Below are 13,805 nucleotides of genomic sequence, written 5' to 3'. Positions count from 1 at the left end.
TATCATTTTTATTTATGCTCACCAAGAGACTGCTCGAGAGGTAATATCAAATTTCGGGAAAAATAGCTTCGGGGAAAATAAAACCCGTTTTTAGTAGAACAGATTAGTTAGAAAACATATTTTTGATTAAATTTAATTACGTTTAGAATTTTATTTATATATTGAATACATTAAATTATTTATACAATAAAGATTATTTACATTATTAATTTAGAATTTTGACTTCTTTTTTTCCTGACACTTAAAATAGATATTTTCAAAAATAAACTGCTGTTGCATTTTAACTTAATACTCAACAATTTGTCTAAATATGAAATAAAATATTTATTCTAATATAAAAGTTTTCAGCTCCGAATAGAGAAAAATATAAGATTAAAAGCATTAAACTAATCAAAGAAAATAATAAAAGAGTTTAATTAGAAATTTTACTTTGTATTTCATGTACAATCTAATTCCATAAATTACTAGGAAGTTTAAATTGTACACACAAAGAGACTAGTAGAAAAGCTTTCGAAATTTAAACAAAAAATACTTAAATAAAAGAGAAAGCAATTAGAATTTTTACTTTGTACTAAATGTAGATTGAAACTAATGACGAACTTATAATTAAAATATCTTACTTTTATTTGTGATAGAAATTGCAATTTATGCAACTTTTTATGAGGTAAATTTATGCAACTATTATAGGTCAATGTATATTTAATAATTTTTATGCAGAAAACCAGTATCTTAAAAAGTAGCAGTTAAAAATATTTTACTTTACAAATAAAAGAACCATAATCATTTTATGGACATTAAGAAAATTACAATGCCCATCCATAAAAAATGTAATTTTCTTAAAAATAGTAAGTGCATTTAAAACTATATCTTTTAGCCAGCTGCAAATTAAATATATACAATCTAGATAAAGGTAAAAACAGTTGAAATTTTACAAGAAAGGTTCACGATGCTAAATCTTTGCACCACAGCCAGCTGTTAGCCTTGGCCGTCTGAGCAGTTTATTCCATACCAATGCATAACATGCGCTAATTTACTGCACTAATTTACTCCTATACAACTTATCCACTTCTATGTTATGTTTTCTAAATTTGTTGCACTAAATCAAACTAATTCTACGCTTTAATATACTAGTAAAATAAAGTATTTCCAATAAAGCAACTATTTTTAAATAAAAAGAAGATAAACAAGTACTTAATGATTATATTAAATATACCTTAATTTATTTTCTAAATAGTACATAATTTGTATTCATTTTATGTATAGTAACAGAATTATATAATTTTATTAAAAATTAACACTAAAACTACTATACACTATTTTATATTTAAATACTAAAAATATTTCATAGAATTTAATTATTCATCAAACATATAAGAATATACAAATAATTTGGTTTTTAAGCATTCCTATGTAATTTAAAAAACACAACTTCTTATGTACCATATTTTTTATTTAAATATATATATTTAAAGGAAACATTTTAGAACAAGATAAATATTGGGTTTTAGTAATCAAGAGGTAAAGATATACAAAATCTTCAGAATATACAGAAATGATATCGACATTTAAAGAGAACTAAAACAAAACCGAAAGTTTACTCAACTGTTCCTTGGCGCTAAAGTATCTCGCCAAGGAAGCCAACAAAGCTTTGCAGCTATTTCAGCTAAAAATAGAATATATATTGAAATATACTTAAACATTATAAGTTTAAAGTTTAAGAAACAATAAAAACTTATGTTAAATGCAAAAAAAGTGAGCAAAAACGAGCGTAATTGATTATTAAAGCAAATAAAACATGATTATCAGAGCATGACTGAGTATCGGAAAAATTTTAAAATCAATTTTAAAATAGAAAAAGTGAAAAAAAATGTCGCCCTTTCTTGTAAAAAGTTATCGGACAGTCCCTAGAAAACTTCTCCGTGCAGCAAAATGCTCAGGACTTTTGTACCATTCTTATTTCTGAATTAAAAAGACAGACAGTTAATTGCATCAGACGATCGCAATGCTAAACGAATGGACGGGAATCGAAGCGGTCTCAGTGAACGGCAAGTTTGGGCTACAGTCACGTGACTTTATCTTGTCCACGGGTCGGGGGTTATTCTACTCTCTCTACCCAGTATTTCAACTCTATGGTTCTTGTTTTCCAGTGGCGCCATCTATGGCCAAGAATTCGACTTCTGCCACACCCGTTTATAGGGCGGACCCATTCATACGTTCATTTATTCATCCACAGATCGTAATTTTGACCAGAGAACGATCAATCTCCAATTCAGTACCCCCAGAGATATGATTTGTTATGGGAACATGGAGGACTTTGAGACTCGACAGATTTAATGTGCTTCAGTCACCATTTACTTCGGCCAGCAAAGATCGAACCTACGACCACTTTGACATGGGTCCAGTGCCCTACCAACCAGGTTATCCCGCCCCAATTAAGTTAATTGCTCCAATAATAACAAAACATCGAAATGAAACCTTTTTAGTATTTTTTATGTATCTGACAAGGAACACATGGTCCAATGGGATACCTGCAAGTGACGTAGTGTGGATATCTCGTTCCTGATTGGTTGTTGAAACGTGGCATTTATTTACATCAGCAAATATTTTTTTCCGTCTATTTCGAACAAGCCAAACCCGTCAAGTATCATTTATATATAGTTAACAGATTTAATGTTATGTAAATAGTTTTTAAAAAACTAATTTTAATAACATCTAAGATCTTATAAACATATTTAACATTAAGTTCTGCAGAAAAATAACAACATACTAAAAGGTTTACAAAAAGAGTTTCTTGGAAACAATATACGAATTCTTGTTTATTCATGCCAAACAAACAAAAAAAAAAACTTTTGACTTCATAGCATTATTCGATAGTTTCCATTACAAATAATGCACCCTGTGAATATGAAAGAATTTATTATTTTACGCATTTATTCATTCAAAACTCATTTATTATTCTATTTAGCTCAAGTTGAAGCATTACATTTAACAAAAGTGAGTTAGTGTCACAGATAAAAAATCAAATAGAAAGTAAAAATAGATAATAAAAAAAAAGTAAAAAGTAAATACCAAAATTAATTGTCATGTAATATAACAGGGCGGCCACTCAAATCAGATTTCAAATTTCCCTTATTTTTCCAGATTTTCCAGTAAAAATCATAATTTTCAGGTCAGCGTGCTATTTTTTTCTCATAAAGTATAGGTAGGTACAAGAAAAGCGTCAACATTATTTAAAATGTTATTTTTAATATATTATATTAAATAGATGTTGAGAAAATAATGCGTTTAGCTTGGAGAATATATTGTTTTTAGTGAATAAAAAATGTACCAATATGTTTTAGTGAATAAAAAAATTTGTTTTGTAAAAAATAAACCAAATAGAAAATACAGAGTGACCCAAAAAAACCTTGGATAAGTACTGTTTAATATATTTTCATTAAGCAAAAGAAAATAATTCCGAATAATTTTTTTAAAAGAAAATAATTAAACATCAGTAAATTTTTATATTTATTTACATTTCAATATCGAGCCATTTTATACTGTATTTTATCCAAACAATGCTCTTTATAAAATTCATTGATATAATTTTCTTTAAACCAATATCTTAAATAAAATGTTTAAATAGTGTTGTTTGCTTTGAATTAGCACTATTATTTAAAGAGATATTTATTCAGTATTCGAAAAGGCAAAATTGTCAAATTTTTTGTTGCATATTCTACAGAAAAACACTAGATAAAAATCTTTAATTTTTCTTTCTTATTAAAAATTCGAATATTTAAAGAATTCCAATCTAACCAATGGTTTCTTTGTTTAGATTATTTAATTGCTTTTGCTCTTACAACTGGGCAATTCCATGGTGTTTGACATAAAAAATTAACATGAATTTCTAAGAAAAACTATCTTAAAAAACATAAGTTATAATCATCAAATTTTTATATTAAATATTATTACATCATAACCAATCGAAAAACAATTTATTCTATAAAAACTTGTAATAATAAGTTCAAATTAAATGGATTAAATTGTGGGTAAATCGCACGAAAGCAAAAATCTCATTAATTGATTACTCATTTAATTGATTGATAATTGTCTGAACACTGTGAATTTGTTTGTAATTTAAATGCGAACATGACTGAATTTTGAAGCTGACATTCGAATAAAAAAATTCTATGCAGTTCTTAACTTGTAAAATATGATCTATAATTAATTTGAAATTTTTTTCTTCAATATCAGACATAAACTTTTCAAGATGGATATAAATTATAGTTAATGATAATCATTATAATGACAGAAAATTATTTTTATTTCAATCTTAATACTATAAACATTATTTTTCAATTAAATAGCTTCCTTAAATTTAAATTGTCTAATATTTCCTGTTGGAATGAATGGATCAATGCGTTTTATAACATTTTCCATCTTGTAAAAGTTAGTAGAAAAATCAATCATTTTAATTTAACTGTGCCACGTATATTAACAACGATGTAAATAAAAAAAAGCTGTTTTTTATAATATAGGAAAGAATGCCGAAAAGTTTCATTATTTTTATATACAATAAAAAAAATCTATTGAAAAAAATGTCACTGTACATTGAAAGAAGGAAAAAAAAATTTTTTACTGTATTATTAGCCAATAACAATTTTTTTGGGGAAAAAAAGATTGATTAGGAAAAATGATAATTTAATAGCTTTATTTTTAAGTGTAATGAAGACATAATTAAGAGTAATGAAGACATATTTTATCGCTAAAGAATAATAAAATATTATATTTGTAATTTCATAATGACTTAGTTTAAAACAAAAAGGTTTAACAGTGTTACCATTATAATTTCATTAATAGACTTCTGAACTCTTCATAATAGTTTGAAGTCATATTACGAATTAGAACAGTATTCTTAAGTCTCAGAAATTTCGGGAATATTACCAGATTAGGATAATAGTTACAAGAAATTTTTTAATAGCCTCAAAAAATTAAGCTCGAAAAAGAAATTAAGTACAACTAGGCCACTGTAGGGCAAAGCTGAGGTACAAATAGAGTGTATGGTACATTACATGAACTGTAATTACCTCCATTTTTTAATCACTTCCAAAGTTTATAGTTTGATGCAATTAATTATACCAACTGTTCATGATAAGTTTTTCAAATTTATGCAGTTGCCACTAAATTTTAAAAAACTGTTTTAGATCAACTTAGTTGCTTATTCTTTTTTTTTTTTTTTTTTTAAATTATAGAAACTTTACCACTTTTTAGTTCTGTCACTTTCTAGAACATAAAGTTAATTTAAATAAAAATGAATACCCATTAAAGTAATTATGATCGTTAATTTCTAAAATGTGGAAAATTGTTCATAAGTAAAATTTGCACGGAACTGTTAATAAAAAATCATTACCTCAATAGTTGTTCTTTACGAAAAAACTTTCCCTACAAATTAAAAATAGTATCTTAGATATATATAAGCATTGATTTACTTTTTTTTTCTTCCAGTTTTTAAAACTAACATTATTATACTGCTTTCATTAAAATGCTCGGAAAGTGCTGATAATAAGAATAATATTTATATTCAACCACAAATCAAACAAAGGAGCCGAGAAAATGCACAACACAAGTTGAACGCACGTGGAAAGGAAAACTGATGAAATTATCGACAGAAAAAAAAAAGCCGAACCTAGTCACGACATTGCCGACATTAATTTTATTCACGGAGAAGGAAACTGCGTCAAGGTCATGGTCGAATATACACAAGTGCAGAAAGTTTGTATATTAAAATATTGATACAGATGCTATTTTAGGCGCAATGAGATAGCATCATAAAATGAACATTTCATTCTTAAGTAAAGATAAAGTGAACTTTATTTGGCGCGTTATCAAGGGTATTTGAAGTTTGATAATTATAATAATTTTCTTTCATAAAACAATTAAATTAAAATATTTTACAATAGATAATCTTTAACCTCTGGCGCTAATAGACCACATTAATAAACTCAGATAAATTAGGGACATCAAATCTATTGATTTAAATAATATAATCAAAGAAATTCAATAGCAGGAGGAAGAAAAACAACTACTTTGAGAATATGGTTATGATTTCTGACATGTTGTTAAAAATTGGAATAAAATTAAGAGTAGAATCAATTTAAATTTATCCATTTTTGTTATCGTCTGAATCACAAAATTTAGATTATAATGAAATACTAAATATACTTGAAGAACTAAAGTACAAAAAAAAAAAAAAAAAAAAAAAAAAAAAAAAAAAAAAAAAAAAAAAAAATTATAGTCGAAAAGAATTAATACCTTTTCAGACTTAATGAGAAGCTCCTTATTCTTTCTTCATTAAAGAATCATTATATCTTCATTAATATCATGCGAAACATTTGTAGTTGTCCTTCGAATGCTAAGCTATTGAAAGTGATTCTAGTTTTCGTTTGTGTTCTTTAATCCAATCAGTATGTTAATTGCGTTATTATTTTGGTCTTAATAAAACACTATTAAACTAACATCACTATTTTTAGAAGCATCAGCTTTGAAATTCATACTGCATTATTAGTCATCACGTAAAATGATTGCTAATCTACGGCCTTCTTCATTTTTTTTTAATGAACTATCGTTTAAAACCGAATGATAATAAATCAGCAGGACTCTAAAATACCATTGAACACTGACTACGGAACTACAGAACACGCATTGAGGACCACAATTTAAAGTGTTGTCAAGTCTTATGCCTTACCTCAAATGTGTTAAATTAACTTATTAACACTAGAATGTCCGGAGCGGTTATCTTGACCGCATATCAACTTTGAGAGGTACTAATTCTCAAAATAATTAAACCAACTCACTTGACATTTGTGACTTCTCGGAACCTTTTGGTTTTTTTTAAAGCATTAAAGCAAAATTTTATTAGGTGGTATAATAAGTGCATCAAATTAAATCGACCATAGCTGTCAAAATGACTACTATAGATATTTGAACGAAATAGCACACTCTTTCTATTCCATTACTTATCTTTTTTTTATAAATGGCTCAAGCTCGCTTGAGTATATAACTCTGTACAAGTTTTTTTTTTCTTGCATAGATATCCTCTTCCTGTTCGTTATCGCTCGCCAACCTCCAGAAATTCTAACGCAATATTTTTTTTCTTCAGATCTCTCAGCGATATGCACTCGTGAATAGGGTTAGAAATTACTAATTCGTAATTTAATTTTTCCGAGGACTGATTAAAAGTTTATGCAAAATTCTAGTGTCTGTTTCATAATAGGTGTGACTTATGGAAATTAATGAACAGCTCAGTTGAGTAAACACAAGTTCCAAATTTATTCAAAACATGAAAATAGTTTTGATAAATTTTGATTGAAATTCTGTCTGGCTTTGGAATTTATGATCTAATATATTTGATTTATTTTAAGCAACTAGTGTATGAGGGAGATAATAAGAAATGTACTCAGCTAGTTTAACACATCGTTATGAAACTACTGGATTCATTACTTAGTAAGGGAAAAGCGTCACGGCATTTTTTATTTCTTATTTCAGTAAAATTGAATGGAAAATGAACCCAATTTTTTTCTTTGATAATATTTAAAATTTCTGTCATATAATTGAGTTTTTTCATTGAAACTATTAAGCTTTATTTAAAATAAAAGTATATTTTCTTATTTATTGAAGAGGACTTAATAAGAGTTTCGGTTAATATCTCCGACATAACTAATCTGTGTTACGGCACAGTTATGTTAATCCCAGAAATTAATAATAGTTATTTTTCCTAAAATAATTGTCCATATAACAACAAGTTATAATGCACACAACATAATTAAGGAAATCTAACCTGCATAGGCGGAACGTTGTGACCTGTTGAACATCCAGTTTTGCTGACTATTGATAAATAATCCTGAGTCGTTTCCAGAAGATTCTAATGAAGAATTTGATGACACCAATGACAATGGAAGTGCGATACGCAAGGAATTTGAGGGCAGATGTTTGATATGACAAAGTTTAGTTCTTAATTCCCTCATAGCAATGACCGAAGAATTTTCAAAGCTGGACATGGTTCTGACAGGACTATTTATGTCTCTAAACAAAAAATGAGGCACAGAACAAAAAAGAGAGGCTGTTCCAAACACAAGCATGCCGAAAGCAATCCATTTCGGCCTATGCCCCTGTCCACCATAGTAGGTGAGAAATAAAGCACCTCCAATTTGGCCAACTTCAGTCATGGACATGATCATGCCCGTAGTTTTACTCTGTATTTGATACAGTTTTTCTATAGTCGTCAGTACACTGACGAAGTAAGTATAGTACATGCCTTGAAAGACACTAACCAAGCAGAACAAGGCCAAAAACGCCTTTTTGTTGGCGAAAGATTGTAGCCATTGAGGCGTGAATGACCAAAGTCCACACGAGCGATCGGCTCTGGATCTGTCTACTACTCTAATGGCTCGTGTGTTCTCGAGCGATGACTGGGAATGCTTGAAGCAACATAAACTTTCTTTCACCAAGTCCAAGTGATGGTTGTTCTTTTCAATGTGCTGGCCATTTTTAGAGTGGCCATTGTTGAGATGGGCTTTGATGATGTGACTTTTAGGGAGACTGTTTTTGATGAGAAGGCTGCCATTGCAGCCGTTGGTGAGATTCTGTGGGTTTTTGAGCGGCGTGCCGTGACCATTGGAGGTAATCATGTTGCTGGTGTTTTGAAAAGAGGACTTTTCATCCAGAGTGTTTAAGCACGCTTTACAAGTCGGACCTTGTGAATTCTTCCACTGGTCCATTGATCAATTTAGATGTACGAAATAGACAACCTGAAAATTAAGAAAACAAAAGACTTTAAGATCAAGCAATTCAGAACACAAGACGGAAAATTATGTAATTTGTAAAAGATTTCCAAGTTTAATCCTTTAAACACACTTTAATCATGCTTTTAAATTGTTATAGTTGGCACTTTGTCAACTAAATGAAATATAGGAGATGATTATCTCTTAAGTATGCCAAAATAATTATATTCTAAAAAATTGACAAAATTATTTAGATTTAGAGTAATTATAATACATTGAATGTTTTGTTTCCATTTGTAGTGCAAAAGATGAATATCGTGACGTAGAAGTGACACTCAAAATATAAAAAAAATTTCCTTGTACGGGCGTACAATCCTAATTATGTGGGCATTTCTTTTAAAGAAAAAAATTTAATAGCAAATTTTACTGAGATATAAAAAAAATAATCAGTAGTCTGACTGTGTTCAAAGTTTAGGTGCGTTCGCATACTTAGAGCACAGTATTTTCCCAGAGTGGTCGTACAGTTGGGGCCGTTTTTAAACTTGCACTAATAGAATTCACAACTGAATAATTTGTAATAAAATTTCACATCATTCATATACAGAAAAATGGAATTAAAAAATATGAAAAAGTTGTAAATTCCATTTTCTCAATTTTCCATTTCCAACATGGTTTTTTTCCCCTTAAACAAATGCATAGATATACATAATAAGTTTAGATGTATTATGGGCTGCAGATTTGCAAACGATAGGTTATTTGTGGTAGCTGCCGTTAGCTGCTTTTGTTGCATTTACGAACAATATTTTTAAAAGTTTTAACAACGTTTTTTTCGTAATTTGCAAATTGGCACTTACAGAATTATTTTTTTAACTTTAAGTCTTCAATTGATATTTTAAATAAACAAAATGATATATCCAATGATCAATTTAGAATCCGTGAGAACGCAAGAATCCAGAAAACAACATTGCTGTGCTTCAGTGTACAACTTACTAAGCTTATAAGTCTAAAAATACATTGGATGTTTCTGTATTTTTATTAACTCAACTTTTTATCAACGCGCAAGAGAACAATGGTGCGAAGGAGACCTTCGGTTGTTTTTAGTTGAATGGAAACATCCCGACTAAAGCGAGTCATACAAATATAGTGATGCAAAGCTAATTAAAAACAAAATAAGCGAATCCTATTATCGAAGCGTACAAGAATAATATGAAATCACCCGGACTTGGAAAGATATTATAAGCCCGCTAACCTCTATTTTCAATCATATTTTACATTATATAGGATGGAGACAAAAGGCCTTAAAGAACCTCACAATAGGAGCCAATATCTTTTTTTCATTGTTATATTTGGAGGCGACCTTAACCACCACGTTATCTACATACGCATAGGATGCTTAAATACGTGCATCAAGTAAGCAAGGTCCCTTTACGTAAATAGGTTAGCGCGTAAAGAACACAAACTCGTTTTCGTCTTCGGAACAAAATAATTTCTTATGCATAGTAAGCAAATCGAGGTGGATGGGAGAAATCTGTTTTGAGCCACCCCATCCAGCGGCTATGTGGGATGTGAAAGTGTGTCACTGTGGCAAGACAATGGTCATGCAGCAATTAGATCAAACCTGACCCAATAAGGTTTGCGATACCTGGGTCAGTCGATGGCTGAGGCCAGGGTTATCAGGTCACTTTCCTAAAGTTGATTGTTTAACTTCGCTATGCATATTTTTGCATTGAATATAAGAAGAAAAAAAGTAAAATGCGAGTCATACGTGGCTCAATATAGAAGTTGAAATGCCGATTTGTAAAATTTTGCAGAGAATTCGAAATCTTTCATGTGAAACTAGTGAAAGAAGAAAGAAAAGTGAAAATCTTTCAAATCAGTCGTTATAACTCAGAAATGTTTTTTTTTTTTCGTTTTCAAAGTGACAAAACTGTCAAAGGTGTCAATGGAGGTAAATTCTAAAAATGTTTTCAATCAGCTTTATTTAATTTTAGAAAATTAACTGATGTCAAATATTTACTTTACTGTATAAGGCAGGGTGCAAAATTTCCAGTTTGTCATATTTGGGGCCGGCGAGTAAGTTTTGTCTTGTAAAATATTGTCTTTCCAACTACCATATTTTTTCCAGAGTTTTCTGTGGAAAAAAAAATTAAAAATGGGGAGTAAGTGTTTCCGACTTTAAGAGGAAGATTTATATACATCACTGGAATACTGAAATATATGTTTTTGTCACTTTGAGTTGGCATCCAAAGAAAAAATTCTTGACTTAACAGTGAAAAGTGTTCAGCAAGTTTAACAAACTTTCTAAAAATTATAACCTTTGATGCTATTCTTCAGTTTTTAGTTCTCACATTCTTTTACGGTTTTAGCCACTGAAAAGTTCTTTAAAGTACATCTGTTAAGATTTTTAAGCATTATTGTTAAACTTGGTCTAAAACTAAAATCTTTCCTTTAATACTAGGAAAAGATATTTAAAAGGGATCGGGAAAATATGGCCAACGCGGAGTGAACAATCTTATTAAATAATGAAACAAAAAATTGCTAATTAGAATACTAATAGGAATAATAATGAAGTATTACTCGTATTGTCTTGTAACCTCAGAAACAAGGTAAAATATATGTATTTTCGTGATTGCGCAAACTTTAATGAAAACTATTTACAATAAAAACAAAGCATTAACATTTTATGGGGCATGTTTCTAAATGAATGTGCACATTCAAAAACCAACATAATGTTGCATCATATGCTTGCTTTAAGGTTAAATGACATTTGATTACAAGGAAATAATATTTTATCGTCAGGAAAAAACATTGCTGAAGTGAAGTTAATTGATAAGCCTAAATGTTTCACTAAAATAATAATAACGTGACTCAATATATCCCCAAAAAAATTATGCATACGACAAAAGCTTTCTTAACTTAAATTGGAATTTTAATAAATGTTTTTGAATTTTAAAGGTCAAAGCTGACATAACTTCTTCCGTGAATGGATCATTAGGGCTCAAGTCAACTCACTTTTGCAAGCGATACTGTATAATTATTTCGCTAAAAACATAATTTGCAAAGACACTAGTATAAAAGTTTTTTTTAAAACCACTTTCCCGTAAATAAACTCAGGTATTTTTTTGAATCATTAAAAAAAATATTTTCTACAACTTGAAATTTTGAGTTACGGCGGCCAATATCGAGTTGTGTCACGTGCAGCAGACATGAATCTTCAAATTTTAATAGCGTTTTATAGAGTTAACCATACTTTCCAACTTCGTCAAAATAATAGATCTGATCTCATCCGTTTTTCAAATCATTTTTATGCAGGTAAAAGAATTCTCAAGTAATAGTGGAATCGTTTACGATCTCTCTATTTTTAAATTTTTAATCACGTATAAAATTTTATTTTTTACTCCAAAATTGAAAACAAATTCAACTTATGATGCTTATAAAGCGTAAAAATAAAGACATGTAAAAAAGTATATGCTTAATTCTAAAGATTTTGATTATCTGTAATTACATGGCATAAAAACTATTTATTCGGTTAAATTTAAAACTTATTTTTTACTAAAAGTGTGGTAATAAAAACTGTATTTTTGAGAACTAGAATTTCCCTTAAACCGTTACCATATGAACCAAAAAATTACGAAATGAATGGTTTAAATAACATATATTTTGGTTTTATTATCATAGAATTATGCTTTTTTTTTTCTTCTTCTTTTTTTGCCAGTAATGTTATTAACATACAGTATGGTAATTTTACCAGAATTTCTTTTCTCTGTGTAGACCTAACTGAAATTGAAAGATTCGCATAAATGCTGCATGCTACTTTACGATGTATCGGCCGCTGCATCTCCCCCACTATCAAATTTCTCTTAACATCATTACAGAATTTTAGGCTTCTTAAAAATGCAAAAAATGTAAAGGCGATTTTTTGATAAGTTCAGAGTTGTCCAAACGTTCATTAAAAATAATTATAAATCTACTTTAACACATGACTGTAACGTTAGGTCAAAAAATATCTATTTCACCAAATTAAATATCGATTTAAGTCTAATTTGTTTACGTTATGGGGCCTTAATAGTAGATCAAACAGAAATTTGAAGATTCGAATATATATGCTGCATTTTACATCACTATGTATTTTCCGCTGCATTTCTTCCATTATTAAATTTTTTCGAAAATCATTACTGCAATGCAGAATTTTTACGTTTCTTCCAAATGTAAAAAAATTTTAAAAAAATTACCTTCCAACACCAACGAGTGTTACGCCCCATCATGCGTGTGTATTACGATTGTTGAATGGTTATTTGTTTTGTATTGTATCAATGTATGTACAGATCAAAATTCATTAAAATCGGCCCAGAAGTTCTAGAGATAATCGACCAAGTCTGCAAACTCTCTTAATTTCTTACACCTGGATAGTTCTCCAAAGAAAATATATCTATTAATATTTAGCTTGTTTATATTATATCATTAGAACTCAAGCATGTTTTACATTTTCTAACAATGTTGAGAAATTTGTCTTTTTTTTCTGAAAATGAAACTTATGAAAAGGAATCAAGACTGTGCCAGCACCGACGTCGATGAAGCATTTTAAAATTGAATTACGATTCGTTTGAGATGTCATTGTAAAATCCAGACGGAAGAATATGAAGAATGTTCTCCTCTAAATTGTCTACCTCTTTACTTCCCCCTTCTATTTTTCTATTTATTTTCTTCGTGCTCATACCCCATGAATGATTTTCCGCACTCAAGCTTGAAAACATTTCCCACATTAGTCATAACAACTAAAGGCAATAACGACGAAGAAGTCTGTTGTTCCAACCACTACAACTACTCGTATTTTTCAATGTCAATAATTTGTTAGTCGTAAGAATGTCGTAATGCATTTTTGTTGCGGTTCGGATGTAACAAAGGTAGAAGAGAAAAATAACAACAATTGTGGCGTTATTTCTGAAGGATTTTTCATTTTCTACATAGTTAACAAATGATACCATGTAACAATTGGGTATAACTCGAATTCAAAGAATATGATGAGACGGAGAAAAACGTGTCGAA

The 13,805-nt window shown here is 29.3% G+C and overlaps 1 protein-coding gene across 6 annotated transcripts in view; it reads right to left on the bottom strand.

The window, feature by feature from the left end:
- The window catches only part of LOC107437715 (solute carrier organic anion transporter family member 74D), a 258,380-nt gene that overhangs the window by 19,596 nt on the left and 224,979 nt on the right, over positions 1–13,805 (bottom strand). For all 6 annotated transcript variants that reach the window (XM_071184715.1, XM_071184716.1, XM_071184718.1 and 3 more), the window contains one exon: positions 7,817–8,786. In XM_071184715.1, coding sequence (XP_071040816.1) covers positions 7,817–8,756 — 940 coding nt within the window. In that variant the 5' untranslated portion in view covers positions 8,757–8,786. The remainder of the gene's footprint in view (positions 1–7,816; positions 8,787–13,805) is intronic.

This window comes from Parasteatoda tepidariorum, chromosome 8, assembly GCF_043381705.1.
Source record: "Parasteatoda tepidariorum isolate YZ-2023 chromosome 8, CAS_Ptep_4.0, whole genome shotgun sequence".
NCBI lineage: Eukaryota > Metazoa > Arthropoda > Arachnida > Araneae > Theridiidae > Parasteatoda > Parasteatoda tepidariorum.
The sequence above is the reverse complement of the archived record's forward strand: the minus strand, read 5'-3'. Positions and strand labels throughout refer to the sequence as shown.